At 38.8% G+C, this 24600-nt stretch overlaps 1 protein-coding gene across 12 annotated transcripts in view; it reads left to right on the top strand.

Moving 5' to 3' along the window:
• LOC143029228 (uncharacterized) overlaps positions 1-20419 on the top strand; it is a 40489-nt gene extending 20070 nt beyond the window's left edge. For all 12 annotated transcript variants that reach the window (XM_076191840.1, XM_076191837.1, XM_076191831.1 and 9 more), the window contains one exon: positions 5854-20419. In XM_076191840.1, coding sequence (XP_076047955.1) covers positions 5854-9054 — 3201 coding nt within the window. In that variant the 3' untranslated portion in view covers positions 9055-20419. The remainder of the gene's footprint in view (positions 1-5853) is intronic.
• The last annotated feature ends 4181 nt before the right edge of the window (positions 20420-24600 follow it).

The raw sequence follows: 24600 nt of genomic DNA, 5'->3' as shown, positions 1-24600 counted from the left end.
CTCTAATATAACAAATGATACAAATAATACAAAGGAGATGCAAAAAGTAACAGACCTAGGTCCTTATGGGGCTGCTTGCAAATTGAAAGAGGGTGTAGATAGTGGAAACAGTTAAGAACCACAGACTTAATTTAAGTGTATAAGATCACGATGCTGAGAAATAAGTTAGATTGGGGTTGGACTCCATATATTTATTTTGGTATTTTTTTAAGTGTCATTTGTATTTGAATTTGCAACATGAACAGGTAGATTGTTACAAACATTTACAATGTGGTGTAGCTCCAGTCTGTTGGGGTGCTCCAAAACAGTCCCAAAAGCATTGGTTGCATGTTACCATGCAGTGAATACTCCAATACTGGGTATCCCAAAAGGTAAGTAAAATTGTTTAGTGGGAGCCTGAAAAAATGTATGTGCATGCTGAAGGAATCCATCTCTACAGCAAAAGAAATAGATATTTTAAACTTGTTATTCAACCTGTTTTGGTGTGTTTTACACATTTAATTGTTTATTCCAGCTGCTGCTAGGAAATCTCATTCAGTTGAGGGAAACTGGAGAGAGTTGATATTTGTAGTGTAATTTTTTAAAGGTTTCATTCATTCAGACACACATGAATTTTTGTAAGTAGATTATGAGAGAAATTTGAAATGGTAATTATGAAATATACTAAACCCTCGATATATCAAACTAATTGGGGAAAGGTTTGATCGTTATAGTCAAAAGTTTGATATATCTAAAGGTTTAATTGTATTGAGCTTTCTGCACATATAAAAAATATTTGGGTAGGTTTATGAGATTGAAGTTTGGTACATAAAATGGTATCACTAATAACAATGATAGCGTCATTCATTGTGAACTTCTTTCTTATATAATGAATTAAGCTTGCTATATCATTGGGGAGTTCAGATGGAAAATGGCGTTCATTATATCCAAAAATTGGTATAACAAGGTTTGATAAGTTGAGGGTTTATTGTATGTTGGTATTCATACATGTATTATAGAAGAGTATTACACTTAACTCAGTATTTGTTATATTCTTCACCTACAGCTAAAAGTAAATATAATTTTTATTTTATACAGTCATCCCTCGATTATCATGGAGGTTACGTTTCAGAACCCCCTGCAGTAGGTGCAAATCCACAAAGTAGAAACCATATATTTTTATTGTTGTCATATATTTTATTAAAAAGTGTAATGAGGAATAGACATTTGGGAATGGATGCTAAGAGGAGACTATATGAAGGAGTGATTGTGCCAACAGCACTGTATGGGGCAGAAACATGGAACATAAGAGAGGAAGAGAGAAGGAGTTTGAGATGAGATGTCTGAGAAGTATGATGGGGGTTACTAGGATGGATAGAGTGAGAAATGAGGAGGTGAGGAGGAGAACAGGGGTGGAAAAGGAGTTTGGAGATAGGGTTGATGAAAGAGTATTAGGATGGTTTGGACACATGAAAGAATGAGTGAAGAAAGACTAGTAAAAGAGGTATGGAAGGCCGATGTGGAGGGAGTGAACATGAAGGGACGTCCTAGGATGAGGTGAAGGGGGCTTTGGGGAAGAAGGGAATGTCTGTTGAGGAAGGACGGGAGAGGACAGAAGACAGGGGTAAATGGAGAATGGTTGTATATGGATGATGATGTGATGCATGAGGTGGAATGGGGCGGGGGGAGGGGGGGAGGTAGTATGTGTGAGCAAAATTTGACGCAGCCCGAAGGGATTTCTCCCTGTCTTGTCCTTTACGCATGGGGGGACGGAGAGGGGGGGGGTCACCAATTTAATGAAGCAGCCTTGCTGTGGATGTGCTGTGTCTTGGGACACTGCTTCTGACCCAGGGCAGTGGACAAGGTGCAGGGATGATCCGTCATCCAGGAGGTGCTAAGATAAGAGGGAGGGTGGAGGGGTGTGGAGTGTATTGAGGGATGGAATGGGTGGGAATGATTTTATGCCTTTTCCTTTTTGGCTACCTCCCTTGTAAGGGGGAAAAGCCTTGGTATATGTATGTATGTATATATTTTATGCCTTTAACATCTTCAATATGAGTCAAATTCTCGTCTGCAGCATTGGATACATGAGGTATGATGATTGATGCATCACAGTACTTGGATTATAAAGTATAAATTCACTGCTGAATTACTCATTCTCTTTCACTGAGTAATAATAAACACAGAAAACGTGATCAAGCAAGTTTACAGAATTTGGGGGTCACTCAGCTACAACCACAAAATGAATATAATCAACACACCAACACTGGCATCCTCATATACCCACTTGTGCTTCATAATGCCTACATAAGCGTCATTGTATGGAAGAGGCTAAAAACCCCTTCCACGCTCTTATAAACCTTTCTTACATTTTTATAAACTGTTCCTACAGTCTTAAACACATTTTGAAACTAGGCCTTCTTCTTCTTCATCCTCTGGACCCCTCATGTTCCTCTTCTTCTACCTCATTTGGTGACTTTGTTATCTCTGCCAGGTCTTCGTCCATTAACAAGTCTGAGTGGGCCTCAAGCAGCTCATGAATGTCATTGGGAGTCATATTATTGAAGCCATATCTTTGTAGTAATTTTGCCAGCTTCACTGCTGTCTCTACTGCAGAATGGTAGATTTTGTCAGTACAGAATCTCTTTTAATCGTGGACCACTTCAGGCCACAATTTTTTCCAGCAGGCATTCAAAGTTTCTTTATTCATCTCCTTTATAGCCATCTGAATGTTTTGCAGACACACAGCAATGGTGTACTAATGCCAGTACACCTTCAGCAAGAAGTTCTCGTTTGAGGCCATAGTCTTGACCAGGTGCTGTAGGGTCTTTCACATATACAGTGCCTTAAATGCATGAATAATGTCTTGCTTCATGGGCTGTATCAGCAATGTGGTATTTGGTGGGAAGAACTCTATTTGTATGCCATCATATGACAGGTTGAGTGCATGACCTGCATTATCCATGAACAACAGTACTTTAAATTGAGATAAAGCTTGACCCTGGGAGTGAAGCAATGGTGAAACCCATCTGATATGAAGATTTTTGTAATCCAGGACTTGAGGTTGTGCATCCAGTACACTGGCAACAGGTTCTTATTTTTCTTTTTGAGGGCTCTTGGGATTTTGGATTAAATAAGATATGGTTATAAAGCCTGAAGCATTCCCACACATTACTAAAGTGATGCAGTCTTTGTGGGCCTTAAATCCAGGTGCTCTGGCATCCTTTGTAATGATGAAAGTGGGAGACAGCATTCGTTTCCAAAATAAGCCTGTCTCATCCATGTTAAGAACTTGTTCAGGCCTATATCCCCCTTCTTCAGTGATTGTCCTGAATGTTTTGTTCATGTATTCCTTGGCAGTGGCTTTATCAGCAGATGCAGCTTCCCCATGCAGGGCCATGCTCTTTAGCTTGAATTATTCCTGAAGTTTGTCAAGCCAGCCCCTGCTGGCATTTAATTGGGTTTGTTTGGTGAGAGATGGGAAATGCGGTTGATGGTCCTGTTTCAATGTCGTTGTTGTTGTTGTCAGTGTCTTTAGCAAACTTGGCATAAAGCTGCCTTACCTTCTCATGGATAATATTGGTATCTAATGGGATATTCTTCCTGTAGTCACTGATCCAAATGGCCGTTGCAGACTCCATCCTTACAATGGCCTTATTGCTGGAGGTTACCACCCTTTTTGCTGTCTGATTAACCTCTTCAGTAAGAATCAAATTCTTGCATGCAGCACTGGATGCCTGATGTACGATGATTTGATGATGCATCACAATACTTGCATTATATAATATAAAGTCTCTACTGATTTACTTGTTCTCTTTCACTCTGATAATAAACACAGAAAATGAGATCAAGCCAGTTCACAGAATTTTGGAGTTACTCCGCTACAACTACAAAATAAATATAATCCGGACGCCAACCCCAGCATCCTCACATACCCACCCATGCCTCATGATGCCTACGTAGGCATCATCAAATGGAAGAGATTAAAGGACACTGCTGCTGACACTCTTATATTCTTTTCATCCTTTTTAATATAATTCACTGTAGGTTCATTCAACTCTTAATGGCAGCCCACAGCTGCAAAGCCTCTACCATTAACACATAGAGGAGTTTCACCTTCTCTACAATAGTAAGCATCTTCCTCAGGTGCTTAGGTTCAGTGCCAGAACCCGTATAAGATGCAGAATGTTTACCCATCATTGTAGGGCTTGAAACAAATCCACAATTTTACACAAAATGCACAAAAACAGCACAGAGCAAGACTGTGCAACAATCACAAGTAGACGTGAACTAAACAAGGTGGGGTACTGAATCCTGCGATAATCAGTACATTGATGCTGTGGTCGGTGAGCCAATCAGCACCCAGGATACTGAACAGTGTGCTCTGATTTTTTGCATTTCATCCAGCAGCCAATAGGGTGCTGTGTATACTGTAAAATCAATTTGGCAAACTAGCTCAAGCAACCAAAGTTTTGTTTTGCATACATGTGATTTATTTGTCTACTCATTTATAGTATATATTTTATTTCAATTTGATATTCTTTTTTATATAGGTTTTAATTAATGTGATATAGTTTTATTTATATATTGCCTCATACAAAAAAATGCTTATTTAACTGCAAGAATAATTAAAATCTAAAAAAATGAAAATACCTGTAGGCTACAGAATCCTGCAATGTAATTTCATAAGTACATACATATACCAATGGGTTTTCCCCCCTTACAAGGGAGGTAGTCAAAGGCATAAGTCCACTCCCATCCATTTCATCCTCTCACACTCCACTCACATTCACCTCCCTCCCTCTTTTCTTGGCTCCTCCTGGATGATGGGTCATCCCTACATCTTGTCCACTGCCCTGGGTCAGAAGCAATGTAGCAAGACACAGCACATCCACGAAAAGGCCACTTCATGTAATCGGCAATCCCCCCCTCTCCATCCCTTCATGCAGAAAAAGAGAAGACAGGGAGAAATCCATTTGGGCAGCATCAAAATGTCATTCATACATACTCCCTAACCCCCCCATCCCCCACTCACTCCCATGCATCATGGCATCATCCATACACAACAATTCTCTACTCACCCCTGTCTTATGTCTTCTCTCTTCCTTCCACAATGGACATCCCCTCTTTCCCAAAGCTCTTTTTACCCTAACCATCCATCTCATCCTTGGTCGTCCCCTCATGTTCACTCCATCCACCTCTGTCTTCCACACTTCTTTTACTAATCTTTCATCACTCATTCTTTCCATGTGTCCAAACCATCCCAATACTCTTTCATCAGTCCTATCTCCCAACTCCCTTTCCAACCCCATTCTCCTCCTCATTTCCTTATTTCTCACTATCCAACCTTGTAACCCCCTATCATACTTCTCAGGTATTTCCAATCAAACACTTTTAAACTCTTCCTTTCTTCCTCTCTTATGGTCCATGTTTCTGTCCCATACAGTGCTGTTGGCACAATCACCCCTTCATACAATCTCCTCTTAGCATCCATTCCCAAATGTATATTTCTCATTACACTTTTTAATCCACCCAATATTTACTTGCTTCTCTCAATCTGCATTCTACCTCCACCTCCACTCCTCCCTTTCCCACCACATTCACCCCCAAGTATCTAAAGCTGTCCACTACTTCCAGCCTCTCTCCCTTAATACTCACTTCCAATTTGCTGCCATCCTCTACCCATGTACACCTCATTTTACAAGTACTAGCGAGAAAAATCAGCAATGTACCGAGTCTGCAAAAAGTTAACCACAATATGGCAAGGGATGACTGTATTGTTTTTGTCGTATTTAAGTAGAATAGTTCTATTTTGTATATAGACCATGTTTTGAGTTGTATTAGAGTTTAAAAAAAATTAATGTCTCTTTCTAGGATAAAAACTTAACCAGTTGGAGTTGTACCATCAGTGCTCCGCCTGCAAACAGCATCCGATTAAAACTAAAAGGTCCTTCAGATGATGAGGAGACGGTTGAGGGGAAGCACCAATGCAGTGAGTGTGAAGCAACATTTGACGAAGCAGCACAGCTGGAGATTCACGTTGTTACACATTTCACCAAACAGGAACCAGTGCCACATGTTGCTAAAAATGTCAGGAAAGGGGATAGGAAAGTTAATATTAATGGACATAGAAGGGAGCAGAACAGGTACAATGGTGAAGTACACAAGGGCCCGCTCTCACCAGTTACTCGTTTAAGTGTTAGTGGATCGTATAAGGCCAAAGATTTGGAGTCTGATTCAGATGATGAATGTCAGGACTTGTGTTATTCTACCCTGCCCAAGAAGAGGAGACACAGATGTTTGTATTGTGCCAAAATATTTCCCAAATCAGCTCATCTGGCCTCACACCTACGGACCCATGCCAACAAAGTTTTCTCGTGTGATGTTTGTGGTATAGCATTTGATGAGTTGAGTGATCTGAAAAAGCATTGTGAGGAAGTACATGCAATTTTGGACAGTCCTGGTGAAAAACCCTTCAAATGCATGCTTTGTGATAGATTGTTTAAGAAAAAATGCCACTTGATATGGCACATACAGAATCACTCATTCTCCTCTCCAGTGAAGGTGGAAACACCCTTTAAATGTGAATTATGTAACCGAGCCTTCAAACTTAAATGTAATTTGATGTGGCATCAAAGAACACACAGAGAATTGGTTGAGGAGAAAGTAAAAATATGTGATTCTCCTCCACCTTTATCAGATGATATTAAAGACAATTTGGGGACAGAGGTGGACAATTTTCCCTTCAGGTGTCAAGTGTGTAAACGGACATTTAGGAAAAACTGCAACTTGAAAGTGCATGAAAAGACTCATTCTCATTTAGATTTGTCTGCAGGTGTTAATGTGAAGTGTGAAGATGCAGATTCTCTTTCTGATGACGTAGTGGATGGTTCATTGGGCCTCAACAGTGTACAGAATGATGTATCATACAACTTGGTGAAAAACAAAGGTGGACAAAAAGATAAAGTGGATGATTCAGTGGCTCCTAACACTGAGTATAAATTGTCTAAAAGAAAGTTGAATACCATTGGAAAGGACAACACAGTGAATCGATCAGTGGCTCATAGGATGCGACAGAATAATAGGCCAAATTATAGTCAAAGGCACAATGCTAAAACTAGTGAAAAATCATTGAATCATAGGGGAAAAAGAAGTATTGTAAAACATGAAACTGCAAATAGCCCTAACAGTAGAAAAGATGAATTACTGGACTCAACAGATGGACCAAATATTATGAAGGATAGCATTATGAATTCTACTGACACTCATAATTTTAATAAAGATGCCCAAAACTTGGTCAAAGGCACCCCAAGTTTGACTGAAGACACCATTAACTTGACTGAAGATGCTCAAAACCTGATTAAGAACACCCAAAACTTGACTAGAGACACCCAAAATTTGATTGAAGACACTTTAAACTTGACTGAAAACACCCAAAACTTGACTGAAAACACCCAAGACTTGACTGAAAACACCCAAAACTTGACTGAGAACACTCAAGACTTGATTGAAGATACCCAAAACTTAACAGAAAACACCCAAGATTTGACTGAGGACTCCCAAAACTTAACTGAGAACACCCAAGACTTGACTGAGAACACCCAAGACTTGACTGAAAACACCCAAGACTTGACTGAGAACACCCAAGACTTGACTGAGAACACCCAAGACTTGACTGAGAACACCCAAGACTTGACTGAAAGTATACAAGACAACACTGAAATCACCCAAAACTTGATTAAAGATGGTACTGAAAGTCTAATTGGTTCCCTTGACATGACTGTGGATGACTCTTCAAACATCAGCAAGCCTGAGATCTCAGATATGGATGATTCTTTGGAGCCAGGGGTAGAGTTACCTTTCCGATGCAAGTTTTGTCCAAGAAGCTTTAAAAAGAATTGCAATTTGAAGTGGCATGAAAAATGCCATTCAAAGAAACGTTTAAAGCGGTCTAGTTTTTGGGATGACTCATGCTCTGAAGGTGATGACCTAGATGATCTTGAATTACCAACAGATTTATACCCTTTCAAGTGTGATGAGTGTGGTAGGGCTTTCAAGATGAACTGTCACTTGAAAAGGCACCAGAAAACACACATACATGAGTCTGATGAAGAACCTGAAATTATTGATGATGATGAAAATTATGTGGAACATGGTAAAAGCAGACGTAGTGGAATCAGGCGGTGTGTACGCAAATGTGTTGTAAACAGCTATGATGTAAACAAGGTCAACATAAATCAGTTTTACTTAGACAGACCTAACACTAACAGACTTAGGACAAGCAAACCTAGAGTGAACACTTCAAGGATGAGCACACCAGAAGTGAACAGATTTGATACAGACAATATAGACAAACCTGATGTAAGCGGGTCTGAAGTAAATATACCTAATGTCAATGGATCTGACATAGACTCAACTATTATAAATGAACCCAACATAAACACATCAAGTGTTGACACACCTACCTTAAACAGAACTAATATGAATGAATCACACACACCCAACAGAGACAGGGATGAAACGAGCCAACCCGAGATAAACCAGCCCGAAATAAGCAGGCCTGAAACAAGCCAGGACAATATAAACAGGGCTGAAGTAAGCCAGTTAAACATAAACAGGGCTGAAGAAAGCCCGTTAAACATAAACAGGGCTGAAGTAAGCCAGTTGAACATAAACAGGGATGAAGTAAGCCAGTTAAACATAAACAGGGATGAAGTAAGCCAGTTAAACATAAACAGGGATGAAGTAAGCCAGTTAAACATAAACAGGGATGAAGTAAGCCAGTTAAACATAAACACACCAGACAAAAGCAGACCTTCTGTTAATGGCTCTAATGGAGACAGATTCAGCATAAGTAATAATGATCAAGAAAATTCTTATATGCATATAGATGAAGATGAAAGTAACTGTTTTGGCCCAGATGACATTGAAAGTTTGATAAAAAAGGAAATAGAGGAAGACATTGAGGAATATGATGCTTATATAGATAGTATTGTGAAAGTGGAACATGATGTCACTTTTGATGTGTTGATTAAGGAGGAACCAGATGAGACCTTTGAATTGGAATGTTATTAACACTCAGATCTGAAGTGTGCAATATGATGAAAATATTTTTGAAAGTCTAACTTGCAATGTGAAATTAATTTATAAGAATGGGTTCCATAGAGTTAGGAAAAGTACCATAAGATTTGTATGTTAAACTTCATCTGGTGTAAATCTGCCATTGAATTTGTATTTCATCTTGCTAAACCTTCATCAGATTTAATTAAGTAGAAGAAAAATTTAATGTAAGGTTTTTATTTATTATTTTTTTGTAATATAAGAAGTTGAAGATAAATGTTGGTAAAAGTAAGGTGATGAGATGTACAAGGGTAGAAAGTGGCAGCAGATTGGAAGTGAATAGTTTTAGGTACTTGGGTGCAAATGTGGTGGGAAAGGGAGGAGTGGAGGTGGAGGTAGAATGTAGATTGAGAGAAGCACGTAACAGTGATATTCGTAAGAAAAAATTTTCCTTGTATAAATCTATCCTTGGAAGAGAAAGATTTAATTTTTTTTTTTTTTTTAATACCACCGTAAGATTCTTACAGTGGTATTCTTAAAAAAATTATTTCCTTATATAAATCTTTCCCTTCCAAAGATTTATATAAGATTTATATAAGGAAAGAATTTTTTTTAAGAACACCACTGTATGAGTAAATGCCTTGGGAGATTAAAAAGTGTAATGAGAAAGAGACATTTGGGAATGGATGCTAAGAGGGGATTGTATGAAGGAGTGATTGTGCCAACAACACTGTATGGGCCAGAAACACAGAACATAAGAGAGGAAAATTTTTAATGTTTATTTACCTAGTTGTATTATACGGGAAGGGAACTATGCTTGTGGTGACCTGTCTTTGTATCTTTCTGTACCAAGAGGGAGGGAGGGGGATGAATTGGAGGGGAATGGGTGGGAGTGGATTTTTTGCCTTTGCTTTTTGGCTACCTCCCTTGTAAGGGGGAAAAAGCCTTTGGTATATGTGTGTAATGTAGTAGGCTTTCCAGAATTCTTTTAAAATCCATTTGGCTGGATGCAGTATGTTACTAGTTTGTTATGTAACTGTGTTTGTTGTAAAGAAATTTTAATTATGATGGGGCCAGTAATAAGTACCTTCTGGTGGTGGTTGTGTGAAATGGATGTCAGCAGGAACCATCTCCCCTCCACTCATCCTTGAAATGTATCAACATTTTTGCCTTCATATGAAGGTGCAGCCCAGAAAAGGCTGGTACATGGTCTCTGGGCTGGACCAAAGATATTTCTATAAAAAAATTCTACAGAGCAGACAAGAAGAAATCCCTTCAGGCCTTCTCATTGCCTCATCCATTTGCAACCACTCTCCATTCACATCTATTTTTTGCCCTCTTTTATTTCAGGAAACATTTCTCTTGCTTTCAGTGCCCCCTTCATCCCATCCATCCACTTCATTCTTGGTCTTCCCCTCAAGTTGCCTCTATCCATTTCTGTTTCCCACACTTTTTTGCCAGTCTTTCTTTCATTACTCTTTTTATTTCCATGTGCTCAAACCATCTTGGCATTCTTTGATCAGTCCTATTTGCCATCTCTGCATCACCTCCACATTTCTCACTGTCCATCCTCATAACCCCCACCATACATTTTAAACACTTTATTTCAAGGATGTTAAGATTCTTGAAGATTGAAGCTCATAGGTTTTCAGCCAGTGAAACGAGGCAGCAGATAAGTCAGTTAAGCTATTGCCCCAGGTTTCTCTTGCAGGAAACCCATGGCTCCCAAATAAACAGCAACAGCCTTCAAATTGGGCCACAAGTCATTCAAAGAAAAGACGTGTTTTCTGGATAAGGCTAGAGTAGGACAGCATAGGATGAAGTATTTAGTGTCTTGTGTGTGGTGATTGTATCTACGACAGTTACACCTCCACCCAGAGGTGCCTGTATATGGGCATTACAAATTGTTCAGTTTTACTGTTTTGTCAAGGTCCAGGATGTTTTTTAAGACAAGCCAAAGTACTTGGGTTCACAAACCTTATCTCTTCTCATAAGGTAGTATCACTATAACTTGAGTATCAAGAAGACACTTCTAAAAATTTTGTATGGACTATTTTCATATTCATCTACATATGGTGAAGCAAATTTCTGTACAGTACATGAATTATAGGGCATCAGTATAGTTAATGCATATGAGGGATCCATGTTAACAAAGGAAAAAAAAAAAGGAAACGAATGGGTGTTGGATGGGTGAAGGGTGGTTGCATGCCTTGGGCAGTCACCTTCCTTCTAAGGGGGAAGAGGCTTTTTGATATATGACGATAACAAGTTATTGCTAGGAGTAGGAGAAAATAGTTATTATTCAGTTATAATTATAGAATTAAATGATGAAATTCTAGGGTTATGGTTGCAAACTGGAATGTTGAAGTTATAGTGCTAAGTATCAGGATGAGATGGTAACATGATGATAGAAGAAATAGAGAATTCACTGATCTTTAATATTTTGTTAAATAGTCATGTGATGATTAATGTAATTATCAGAAATGACATTAAAACATCTGAATATTGTATTTCTGCCTCAGAGGAATTAGATAGGATACTGATATTAGTAGCAAGACCTCAAAAGTCCAGGTGTCATCACCCAGTCATATAGATTGACTGCCCACACTAGGAATATGCAGCTTCCAAGTGGTCTCCAGTTCATATTAAAAACATTGATAGATTGAAAAGAGTGCAATGGCAAGCTACAAAACTCATACCTAATATAAGAAACAAGGCAAAAGAAAAGTCCATAAATTTTTGGAACCTATTCTCCAAAATAATGAATACTCAGGGGGACTTTATACAAGCTTTTAAGATTTTAAAAAGAATTGATAACATCAAAATTGAAAATATTTTTACACAAAATACTATTATTATTAGAACTAATGGTCACAAGCTGTCAGGATGTAGATTTAACATAGAAGTGCAAAGATTTTATTTATTTTTTCCAACTGTATTGTCTCTATTAAGCTTTCAGGCAAGGCTTTTTTTTTTTCCTTTTTCCCTTGTTATGGATGCTTTATCATTGTAACTCATTGTAATTGTTAGAAAGCTTTATGCAGCATGGCTGTGCAATTAGTTCACTAGCCCTCACCAAGGTTGTCCAGTTGTCTTTGTCAAATTATTTTTTTCCCATGTCTGTTGTGTTGTTTATTTTAGCAGCTATTTGTTCACAAAACTTTTCACAAGCTACTCTACAGGTGTGTTTTGGGTGACAAAACTTACAATCAGCCACCCAGTTGAGCATAGCAAGTGAATACCCAAACTCATTAAAAAAGTAAATTCATTTCACTGCTAGTTATAGGAAAGTAAGACCAATGTTCTTGAATGGTTAGTGTGCAGGCCCTATTTGTTGCTCATCATTAGAGCCCCACTACCTGTATACTTGATGCAACAGAAAATAAACTTGTGTTCCTATTCTGTTCTCAGGATTTACATGATACTGGCATGTAGCTCATGAGTAGGACTTCATGGTCTGTAAATGGAAAGGATATTAACTTCATTCCATAGGAAAATGAGATAAAAATCATATAAGCAGGAGGAATGCTTAGCACAAGAGTGATTTGGCCACAAGGGGGATGAAATTCAAATAATCTATTTTGAAATTGAGACATTGTGGCAAGCTGATGAAAATGGGTGAAGACATGGATCTAAGTCCAAGTTTTATACCTAACTAGTTTCACACTGGTTTTGTCAGAACCCTTAGTGCAAAGATACTCTGGAATTATGCCTTTTGACTTTGGCTACCTCCCTTGTAAGGGAGGAAAAAGCCCTTTGTATATGTATGTATACAATTCTCTCACAAAATGGGCCTCTGGACTTTAATTCACTCATACATAACTCTTATTTACTCAGAAATCACATGTCACACAAGTTTCTCAAATTAGGCCACAAATAACAACAAATTAAAGCAACAAAAACAGAGAATGTGAGCACTTTGAGCTTGCAGGTGGGAAGAATCAGACTAACTACATTTAGGCAGTGGTGGGAATGAGTCACTGGTATTTAACTTGTTTGTGGATGTAGTGGGAAGTACAAATATGTAATGTTACACCTGGGTTGTGGCTGGAAGAAGCTGACACTTTGCAGCTTCTTTGAATTTGTGAGTAGAAAGTCAGCAAATATTGGGGTTCATGTGTATAGTAAACTATCGTTGATTGCCTATGATTTTTTTTTTGTGTGTATATATATATATATATTATATTATATTATATTATATATATATTAAAAGGATACAACACATACATATATTTGTATAAAAGTAGCTGCATACATCCTGGGAGCCATCCTGATGGAAATTTTAATTTGTATCACATCATGTCAGCACTTGAAAAACATTTTATTTTTGACAAAAAATTTGGCTCTCAGAATTTTGGATATAGGATTCTTAACTTTTATTTATATTTTCAACAATGATGCATGGCCCCCCTATTAAAGGGGTCACCAACCTACTGCTTGATGCAATAGGTTTTTCAGCTCATGGGAGTTGAAGGAGTGGGCAGGATTTAGACTAAATATGCAACTTCCAATTGTTGTTGTCTTGATATGGCAATGTCATCAGGATACTTAGAAAATCTTTCTTAGACACCAAATGGAAAGTTTGAACAGGCTTTTCAGAAATTTTTTTTGTAGGTTCTGACATTTTTTTTTCCAATTAGATGAAGGGATACCCCATACATTGTGCAAGATATCTATGTTCATAATTAATTAATAAACCAATGTATTATGTACGTGTATATTTTTTCTTGTCTTATTAAGAACTTAAGATTTGTAAGAAAGGGTATCCCATAATCTTGTGAAGTTTAACTATGCAGTCATAAAACTCCATTTTATCACATGAATAATATCTGGTTTACTGGTTTTGTCATGATCACATGCTATTTTTTTTCATAGGAATTGATAGTACACTAAGTTAGATCTGTTGTTTTCTTCCTACAATTAGAACAACCATAATTGCAGGCAACTTATATTTCTATGAAATAAAGAGGCACCATCTTGAAACACCTTCCAACCAGGAATATATCTGCCCAGATGTAATAACAATACCTGTATTGAACTATACCCAGAATAATAACATCCAGCAATGTACTTACCTTTGTAAATACTTGAAGAACTCCAATGGTGTAGCTAGAGCCCAAATGTAATCATGATGTATATTGTTTAAACCCCATTACATGCATATTGGGTGGTGTGGTGGAATTTTGATTAATTTTTCTGCTCTTTTCTTGTGGCTTTGAAGTATCAGAGCTCTGTAGGACTCGTGTGAGCTTTTGTTGCCATATAAAAGAATGCATTTGAATTTGGGGGATTGTAGACATGTGTGACAATGTCAATGTGTACAACATTCTAGGGAACTACAACCAGTGTATCTCAAAACAACACCATGTGGGGTGTGTTGTACATGTTGATACTTTACTACACATGTGTGCAATTCTCCCATGTCATCTCACCATGTGCTGCCACCGCCCATTCACTGCCATGGGCAAAATTATCTTAGATAACTTTAGGTTGTTAGTAGGTTGATTTTAATAATCATTCTCACCCATCAGTCATTCTCCTAACATCTCCCACCACCACAGTCTAAGCCTCCCTTTCCACTATCCTGTCCTCTTCTACATTTAACATTTTGAAATACTTCACCTATCACAACTTTATCTTATATAAAGAATGTAAAACAATTAAAATTCTCAAACAAACACCTCCCTACACTGTGTTCACTTTTCTCTTGGTGGGACCAATGACAGGTATCTGCATGTGGTATGTGAAATTGCCCATTTTCTAAATATGTCAACCCCATCACTTCCATCTTGAGGTGGACCCCTAATGGACTGACACTAGGTCTTCAGAATATGCCCAAACTATCTTTCTCTTTGAACTTAAACTGTATTTCTTACACTTTTTCACACATGGTGAGCTGACAACTGATGACTGTTCTCCTCTTCCTACAACTTTGAGGCAGTGAGGTAGAAACAGTCCCACACAAATGGAACACAGACATCAGTCCAGAGTTTCTTTCCAGAGAGATCTGTAGGTGGTTCCAAGAACTGTTACCAGCCATTGTGGGGCTATGGGTATTCCATTTAGTGAAACACAAGGCAGCAGTTGATTTTCTCTAAGCTTCCCTCACCTTATACTTTGCTTCCACCTGCAGATGGTGGTCATGTGGGATGGACATAAAAGAATTATCTCTTTGCTGGTTCTCTTCAAAACCAGTCAGCACATATGTAGGTTGGGTGTTGATGGGTTTTGAAGAAAGGCAGCACATGGGGCTGATACTTGGTCTCATGTGGCCCAAGACATCTATCAGCTTTGGCTGTATTTCCTCCACCCTTTTACATGAATAGAACTGACAACCATCATTTGGTTCCCTCCTCCTCCTACCCTCCTACTCCTCCTCCTCCTCCTCCTTTTCCTCCTACTACTACTACTACTATTACTACTACTACTGCTACTACTATTTTCTTTTTCTTTTCTTTTTAATATGACCTCCATCCTCGTGGAACTGTATTGTGAAAAAGGTCAGGATATATCTCCCACAGACAGTTCATTGGCCCCATTCTCACTAATGACTGTGGTCGACTACCTTTTTATATATTATTTAACTTAAATGAGGCCTAACACAAAAGTTCATCTGTCTTACTTTCTACTACAATTTGCTCAAAATTGAGGTTCTGTGTGTGTGCTGATTTAAGGGCTGGGGACCTGGTACCTCTCAGACATAGAAGAGCTGATATTAATAGTGAGAATGACAGTCTCCATCTCATCCATGCCACAATATTACTTTTTGGTCATTATTTCTTTTCTGCCATCACCTCTGCCAGACGAGTGTAGAATGCCTTTGTCCTTGTACCCATCCTACCTGAGGTCGTGAAGGTTATCAGAGTGAATGAGACCTGGTCCACATTCAGTATATACTTCTTGTACATCCTGATTTTCTTACTCTCATTTCGGGAGTAGGACGCCTCAGCAGTTAGGTTATTGTAACGGCCCATTGGATCAAATATTCGTATGTCAAAAAAGGTCAATTGTCCCTGTGTCCAGAAATCTCTTGCACTGGTGTCTATTCACGCTTCATCTGTTGTGTTGGAGGTGCAATACCTGAAGTTCTTCCCTCCTAGGAGGAATAGTTTGGTTTGATTTCACATCCTTGCAAGCCTCCAGAAGCATTTGAGCAGTGAGATCCCTTATCTCATCATGTCTCATGCAGATAAGTCCACCTTACTTGCATATCATTGCACAGGAACATCTATTAGGTTGCCCATTTAATGACCATCAGGGTAATGGCATCCATGAATTCTTTTTTGTTTATGTTGAATGCTTTTGCCCTTATTGGTAGAGCTGTCAGCCAATTGGATGCCCCTTCTTTCTGTGCCATGGCTATCTTTCTTTTCATATGATTCAATAGGTGATCCAGTAAGATGCGAAGCTCCTCCTTCTGCCTCGCTTCCCTGCTCTTTGATTTTTTTCTTCAAATTTCTTTGAATTCATTCGCATTGGTTTCCTTCTGTTGATCTTGTGACATGATGTTTGTCAGGGAGGATGTGAGTTTCAGAGAGTTTTGATGTTCTATGATGGCAAGGGTAAGTGGATTTGAGATGCCTAACCCTCCCATTCTTGGTAGAAGTTCAATTAGTTTTCTCTTCTGTTCGTTTAGTATCCATCCATTGGTGATGGCCAGTATTAGTTCACTTCTGATGGTTTCTTCAAGAAGTCTTAATAATTTTGGTGATGTTCAGTACCATCCTTAAGATGTGATTCCACTTGTGTTTCACACCATATATGAATGCAGCATATGCTGCCTCTGGTTCCATCTTTGCAAATTTAGCTAGTAGCCTAATCTCCGCCACCCATTTGTAAACTTTGTCTATGACATATTGCTTTTTAAAGGACTCAGAATTGATCACTGCACTGAGATGTCTTTCCTCCTCTTCAGTTACCTTCTTCACTACCTTTTAAAGTGATTTTTGCCCTCCTCCAAGTAATCGGGCTTTACTATGAGGACAAACTTCTTTGCATTTGGTAAATAACCCAAGTGCGGACCATTTGTCTTCACCAGATCCCACCACTTTCTTACATCCAGTACTTTCCCTGCCTCTGTGAGATCATCTGTATATGCTGCCTGTTTAACCTTGGTGGCTTCATATTGTATACTCTGCTGCAGGTGCATAAGTTCAAGAGCATACATAGCCATGGCTGCTGGATCTCCCTGAGTAGTGCCTTCCGATGATTGGAGAAACTCCACTTTTGTCTCTTTCTTTCCAATTCTGTTGGTGATGACTAGCTGTGCTGGTTCCTTGTATGTGTTCACATATTTGGCCACCACCAACACCACCACCACCCACCACCACCAACCACCACCACCACCTGGGAATGTAGAACAGTCCACACCACCAACACCTGGGGACATAGAAACAGTCCACATCATCACCACCACTATCTGGGGATGTAGGAACAGTCCACACCAGTGCAACACAGACACTAGTCTAAAGTTTCTTCAAAGAGATCTATGGGTGTGCCCAAAAAGTGATGCCAGCCATTGTGGGTTGCAGTTTTCCAGTCAGGAAAACTCAAGGTAAATATTATTATTGTCATGATAACTAATGCTAGATGATTTAATTTAGTTGAGGGATTGACCAGAACAAAAATGGAGTTGGTGGATCAAGATCCTGTTTTCCTCCGAGTCTGTCTCCTCAGCAGAATAAAATTGTCTAGCATTAACCATAATAGATTTTGTAAAAGTTGTCATCATGGAAAAGGGGTTAATAGTTATACAAACAGTGTCAAGAACTCTTTACCCTTAAATATAGGTTAATCTTATTACAGGTTCTACTGTATATGTTTGGAGACATGTTCTTCCAAAAGATATTTCTTACTTGAATCCTCTATTGTAGTTTTATATTTTGACATTGATAGGACATACACATTTTTGGTACAGGTCTCCTGCTCTCTAAAAGGTATCAATATACAATACTTCATATATATGATCACTCAATATACATTGCTATACATTTGGCCAGTTTTACTCGTATGATGGGACAGGGTGGCAGTGCAACCATTTTTCTTTCTTTGAATATTTATATAATCACTTGGTCTTCAGCAATAATTATCCTCTGTATCTTTAGTTAATCAAAATGGTAAGCAGATAGAGACACCACTGAGTGGCAGTGTTGATCTCTGCAACTAGGGCCAGAACCTGTCTTCATCCCTCCTACCATTGTAATACTGAAAATGCAAAAGGAAGTATACTCCGTTTGGCTGCCAAGACCAGTTTTATAAGTGCTTCATCTTCATGCCAGTTGTTGTAAATTTAGGGATCATTAGTTGTTATCAAATAATCAAAGCCAGGTGTAGTTTAGCAAGATACATAAATTCAGTGGTAGAATTAAGTACACCAGATCTTGCCAATTATTCAGGACTGCCTTCCTAACATGATGTATATATATATTATGGTGAAGTGTAATTAATTGATTTGAGAGTGATGTCTTTTTATGCTAATGAAATAATAAAAAGAAATTATATTTGATAAATTGGATGCAGCATTGAGAGACGAATTTGGAAAGGTAGTAGGTTAAGACTAAAGAAGATGGAAATGCTCAAATTATTGAATCCTGTTGTAAACAAAATATTACAAAGATTTTAATCTAAACCTGTAGAAAACCTCAAGGAGCCCCAAAAATGTGAGCATGATATGATTTATACATTACATAGTAAATATAGACATGGCATGAACTTCAGTGTGACTGTCTTACAAGGTGTGGGTACTGTAAATAAATAGTGTTAACAAAGGGTTGCACTGTAAACTGTGCATGGAATGATATACTCAAGTTTTCACAATGATCAAGTTGCTGTAAACTCGAGGCACATTAAAATGTTTTAGGAATTACTTGTGTAGATAAGTTTACAATACAAGTACAGTGTAGATGATTTATATTTTCTCATGGAATTCTGGTGTAGCTTTGAATGAGTATGCCTACCTTAGTCTTGTACTGTTTTGGAACCAAGATGAAGAGCACAGAACTTTATCATACATTAGCATGAAGGAAGATTTTGGTGGGAGTGCAAGTGTGGTAGAAAAGCAAGCTGACAAAATGATAAGATGGCTAAGTGTATGATAAATTGGAAATGCTCGGAAAAGTATTGTTTGGATGTTATATGCAGAGTTTATCATTAGATTAGAGAAGATTAAGATGCCATACATGTGTTTTTTCACATGATAAAGAATATGTTGTAAAACTCAAGTGAAGTATTGAAGAGAAACTTCGTATTTTATATGTGTCTTGTCATGAGTACTTGCTGACAAATTGGTATCCTGTAGTAGGAGTACCCTATTTTATTCATTTGGAGATCATCATAGTATAAGAGTAATCAAGCCAACCCAGAAGAAGGTAGTCAACTACAGCAGTAACTTTGACATATACTGTATAACTAATTTGTAGGATACAGTACGGTTAAAAATTAAGTTTCTTGACATTTGCTGGTGGGCAATCTTGGTATCTGGTAACAGAGATGTAGAAAACTGTTGTAGCAATTTGCCATTAATGAATAAATTTTTGTTTATTTATGGTACCAAGACTGACTGATGGAAAGCTTTAGTTTTTTTTATTTCTACGGGACTTAAAATTCTTTTAGTATATGTTAGCAACATGTTGAAGAACTCATTTCCCAACCGTACATATGGTAAATAAGGATTTCCCTTAGTTATTAATTTTTTAGACACTGCTTAGTTCATCCTTATTTTCTGGGTTTGCTTTAAGGTTTCTCCACTTCCAGATTATTCAGGGCTACTATACTAGCCCTTCTTCGGAACAAAAGGTCTTGGGTTATTTCTGTGTTGTGAAGTTGCTGTATAAGTACACAGTATGTCCCAGGTAGACTAGTAGTTGGAGTTTTCTCATATTTTATGCGTAGATTGTTGCATAGAGTCTATTCAATACATGTTTGAATAAGGATCACAATGCCTCAGAATTTGGTCTGTGAAAAAGACCTTTAAGAAACATGTAGTTATTAACAGTGTCTGGCATTTTATCCATTTTTATAAAGAATGTAAAATCTCAACATGATTACCATGTTGAAATTAGCTATTGGTAAGGATATGTATTTATTGATCAGTGATAACTGGTAGCTCTCAGAATTGTGTCACTTGGTTTTTAAATGTTTTTTTATGGCCAAAAAGCAAGAATATATGATTTGACATTATGAAAAATAGTTTTTAAGTGAAATGTAAATTCAAGAGTACAATGGAAAGTTTATGTAGAGTATGACAGGTATTTGAAAATTTGGTTGAAAAGTATACTTTCAGTTCATGGTATTTGTTTTAATTCATTATAGTTTTTTGATATCTGTAAGCATGTAACAGTGATTTTCTATGTTGAATAATGCAATAAATATGAAAATTATGTCTGTGCCATATTTTATTTAGTTTTAATACACATTTATTTGATCATTTAATTCATATGATCATTCTCTCTTTCTCTCTCTTTTGCTCTCTCTCTCTGGCATTTTTAAAGAAATTACAACAAGCCACTGCCCTCTTAATGTAAAAGTTGAATATATTTTTACAGCACAACAATTACAATCACAGTCTACAGGAAACCAGTATGAGCTTTCTTTGACCAAATCTGTTTGTTTCTATACTTGTGGTGTTCCTGGTAGATGGTCATTAGAGTTGCCCATTTTCAGAACTTGTGAACCCTGTCACCTCTGATAGGAACTGACACTATTTCTAGACTGTCTCCAAGATCTCTCTCTGTCAGCTTCATCTGTATTTCATCTTTTTACACATGGAGAGCTGGCAACTGGTAATTGCTTCCCTCTTACTACTTTCAGCCAGTCAAATAGAAATAGTCCCACACCAACACTGTACAACACAGTTTCTTCCCAGAGAAATCTTTGGGAGGGCTCAAGGACTGATACCAGCCACTGTGGGTTTCCTACTCGCTGCAACTTGAGACAATAATTTATATTATTTAGTTTTAGGGATGCTTGCTGGCCAAGTGGCTAAGGGCGTTCTACTTGGCAAGCAGTCAGGAGTGTATAGGGTTGGAGGCTTTGGGCAGGACTTGTAATGGATTTAGATTGGACGAATTTAGGTTTAAGAAGGAAATAGGCAAGAACTGGTTTACCAACAGAGTGGTTAACGAATGAAATAGACTTATAAACCATGTAATGAGTGCTGGAACAATTGGTTGTTTTAAGAGAAAAGTAGATGGATTTATGGATAGGGATGAGAAGCAGTAAGGGACATGGAAGTGCCCAATGTAGGCCTTGTGGTCACACGCAGTCTCCTCCATTCTTATGTTCTCAGGTGAGTTTGTAGGAAGGCATGCTACATCAAATTCCTATGCTTCAAAAAGTTCTTCATAAGAAGGTACCATCCTTGTCCTCTCTAAGGGAGTTCTGCGATGTTAAACTAAATTGAATTATTTACTTAGTATTATTTGATTTTTCAAAGTAGAAGCATGGAGTGGGGAATCCCTACTTCTTACACTCCATCCCGTTTAGTTGCTTTCACAACATGCGAGGAAACAGTGGCAAGATTAGCCTCCTCCCCTACTCCCAGGCACCACAAGGGGATCAGAGAAAGGTGGTGGTCGTACAAGTGGTAAAGAATAGGTTCAGTGAAGTAGCAGAAAAGAGGGTCAGCAGCAGTGGAAAAGTATTTCATAATTTCTTTTTTTAGTGGGAATTCTGTTCTAACATAGATGACTGGTTTGTGGTTCTGATATGTAGGAGCACCCCAAAACAACCCCTAAAGTACTGACTGGATGTTGCCATGCAGTCGACACCCCAGTATGGGGATGTATATTTTGGCATGGCCATCCCTTTTGTAAAGGGGAAAAGGCCTTTTGGTGTAAGGTTGTATTTAATTTTTTTTTACTTGACCACCGCCTCTGTAAACGAGATGGGCTTCCTACTTAATTTATATATATTATTATTGTTTTTTGACATTGGGTAAAGGGTAGGTACGGTCACGATCCACGGTTTCTAACCACACCTGGGCTCTCCAGAGGTGAGGAACATGCCCTTTTCGTTGGGTGCTACGAGAGTTCTGACGACAAAAGCAGTTTGTAAATGCTAACGACTCGGAACACGATAGGTCTTCTCTAAATATTCTTGGACTTTAGAATACACTTGACAGTTATACAAATTAATTCATGAAGTTGAATCATCATGACTATACGTAAGAATATTTGCTAAGAATGTCATTATGACGTCAGTAAGAATCACTAACAAGCGGCGGATACTCAAAACTCATTGTAACTTGCTAGGTCGTGTGTGTGTGTACGCGCGCGCGTTTCCCCGTGCGTTGCAAAGAACACCAAAGATAAAAATAACAAAAAACTTTAACACTAAGGAAATTCTTTATATTGCGATAATAGTGATATACCAAGGAACCTTTGCACAAGAAAATACTTTCCAATATTAATTTATCCATTTCTCTTTAATATTTTTTGTATACAATTGAGATAAAAAACGACGTATCTTCCTCAGGTGTATTGACATCTAATATATTTATAATAAACGAATAAAATTTAACTACTTTAACCACATGGTTACTCCTTTTTATCGAAGTTATTCAGGTTATGATTGTCCCTTTACCCTTAGCAAGCCCTCTTAAGGAAACCCTGGAGTTCCGGGGAGCCCTACGCTTGAAACTGCTTTCGAGGAAGAAGAAAAAAAAAGGAAAAAGAATATACCAATTTAATGTCAAGTGCTGATTTTTTTTTTTTTTTTTTTTTTTTTTTTTTTTTTTTTTTCCAAGTCGTAGATGGGTGGAAGAGCCTCGGTAAGAATTTTGGAGCCTTCCATTGGACGGAATGTAATGGACTTCTACAGTGGCGGCGCCAGGGGGGAGGCTTTAGCCCCCCCAAAAAGTGGCCAGCCCCCATTAGCCCCCCCAACTGAAATGAGCAAATTGAAAATTTAAAACACTGAAATAATTTTTATTAAGTGGAATTTTTAATTGCCAGGGCTAAAGATTTGTCAGCCATCAGTGCTAGCCCAACCATTAACCCCCTCCCCTTCTGAAATGAGGATAATATATGTGTATTATCATATCACTATTAGCCCCCCCCAAAATTTGCTCAGCCCCCCTTAGCCTCCCCAACTAAAAATTCCTGGCGCCGCCGCTGGACTTCTACCAAAGGTAATGGCACACTTTCTCGGCTGGCTGGCGTTTCTATCCATCTCTACAATTCCCCCCCCCCTCTTTGTTATCGAATCAATTTTATTCAGCTGAAGGAAAAACCCTCTGTTATCTCACCCTCTTTCCCGGCCTGCTGTTGCGTCCATTATCCTGTGTTTGCCGACCGGCCTATCCGTCTCGCGGTTCCGTTGAAACCAAGATCTAAGGATATAAGGTCTAACCACTTCCGACCGAATTTCGAGGGAGTTGGCGCAGCGGGCCCGTGAACGTCACCTGGCTGTTCAAAGTGGGGTTCACGGGTCCTATAGCTGTCAGTTGAAGCTGGTGCGTCGTTCGGGAATGACGTTGTCTTCGCTCGCACCGCTCCACGCAATTAGTTATATTCTGACAAATATTATATAAAATATATATATATAAATATTATAGTTCCTGTCTATATATATGAATATATATATATATCTATATATATATAATATAAAATATTATAGTTCCTGTCTTGGCGTTTCACAGTTTTCTTCAGTATTTCACAAAGAGAAAACGGACCCAGCCTAATGACGTCAGAAGCTGCGCACAATAATTCAAACGGTTTGACCTGTATATTTAGACCTTGGTTGAAACCACCCACTTTCCCGGCCGGCATTTCTGTTGTTTTTTGTCGCCTGTGTTTGCCGGCCGGCCATTCCTTCCGGTGGTTTTGTTGTTCGATTTTCTTTCCCGGCCGGCCGTCTGTTTCGTCTCCTGTCTGCTTGTCGGCCAGCTTATCCGTATCGTTGTTATTCTGATTTACCCACTTTCCCGACCGGCCGGCTCTTCATTGTCTTTTGTAGCTGTGCCTGCCGGCCGGCCTATCCGTATCGTTGTCCTAAGCCCCCCCCCCCTCCTCTTTCCCGGCCAGCCGGCTCTTTATTGTCTCTTGTGGCTGTGCTTGCCGGCCGGTCTATCCGTATCGTTGTTCTATGGTCCCTCCCTCTTTCCCGGCCAGCCGGCTCTTTATTGTTTCTTGTGGCTGTGCTTGCCGGCCGGTCTATCCGTATCGTTGTTCTATGGTCCCTCCCTCTTTCCCGGCCAGCCGGCTCTTTATTGTCTCTTGTGGCTGTGCTTGCCAGCCGGTCTATCCGTATCGTTGGTCTATAGTCACTCCTTCTTTCTCGGTCGGCTGACTCTTTCTTCAATTCCATTGTCATTTCCCATTTTATCTTGCCGGCCGGCCTAATTCTCATCGTTGTTATTTTTCCCACCCACTTTCCCGGCCGGTGGTTCTTCATTGTCTCTTGTGGCTGTGCTTGCCGGCCGGTCTATCCGTATCGTTCTTTTGTCCCACCCTCTTTCCCGGCCGGCCGACTCTTCTTTTAGTTTGTCTGTTTCTTGCTGTTTGTGTTCTGTAGTCCCTCCCTCTTTCCCGGCCGGCTTTCTGTACCATTGTTTTTTTGGTC

The sequence above is a fragment of the Oratosquilla oratoria genome, chromosome 10 (genome assembly GCF_046742065.1).
Source record: "Oratosquilla oratoria isolate Oo_2021 chromosome 10, ASM4674206v1, whole genome shotgun sequence".
NCBI lineage: Eukaryota > Metazoa > Arthropoda > Malacostraca > Stomatopoda > Squillidae > Oratosquilla > Oratosquilla oratoria.
The sequence above is the reverse complement of the archived record's forward strand: the minus strand, read 5'-3'. Positions and strand labels throughout refer to the sequence as shown.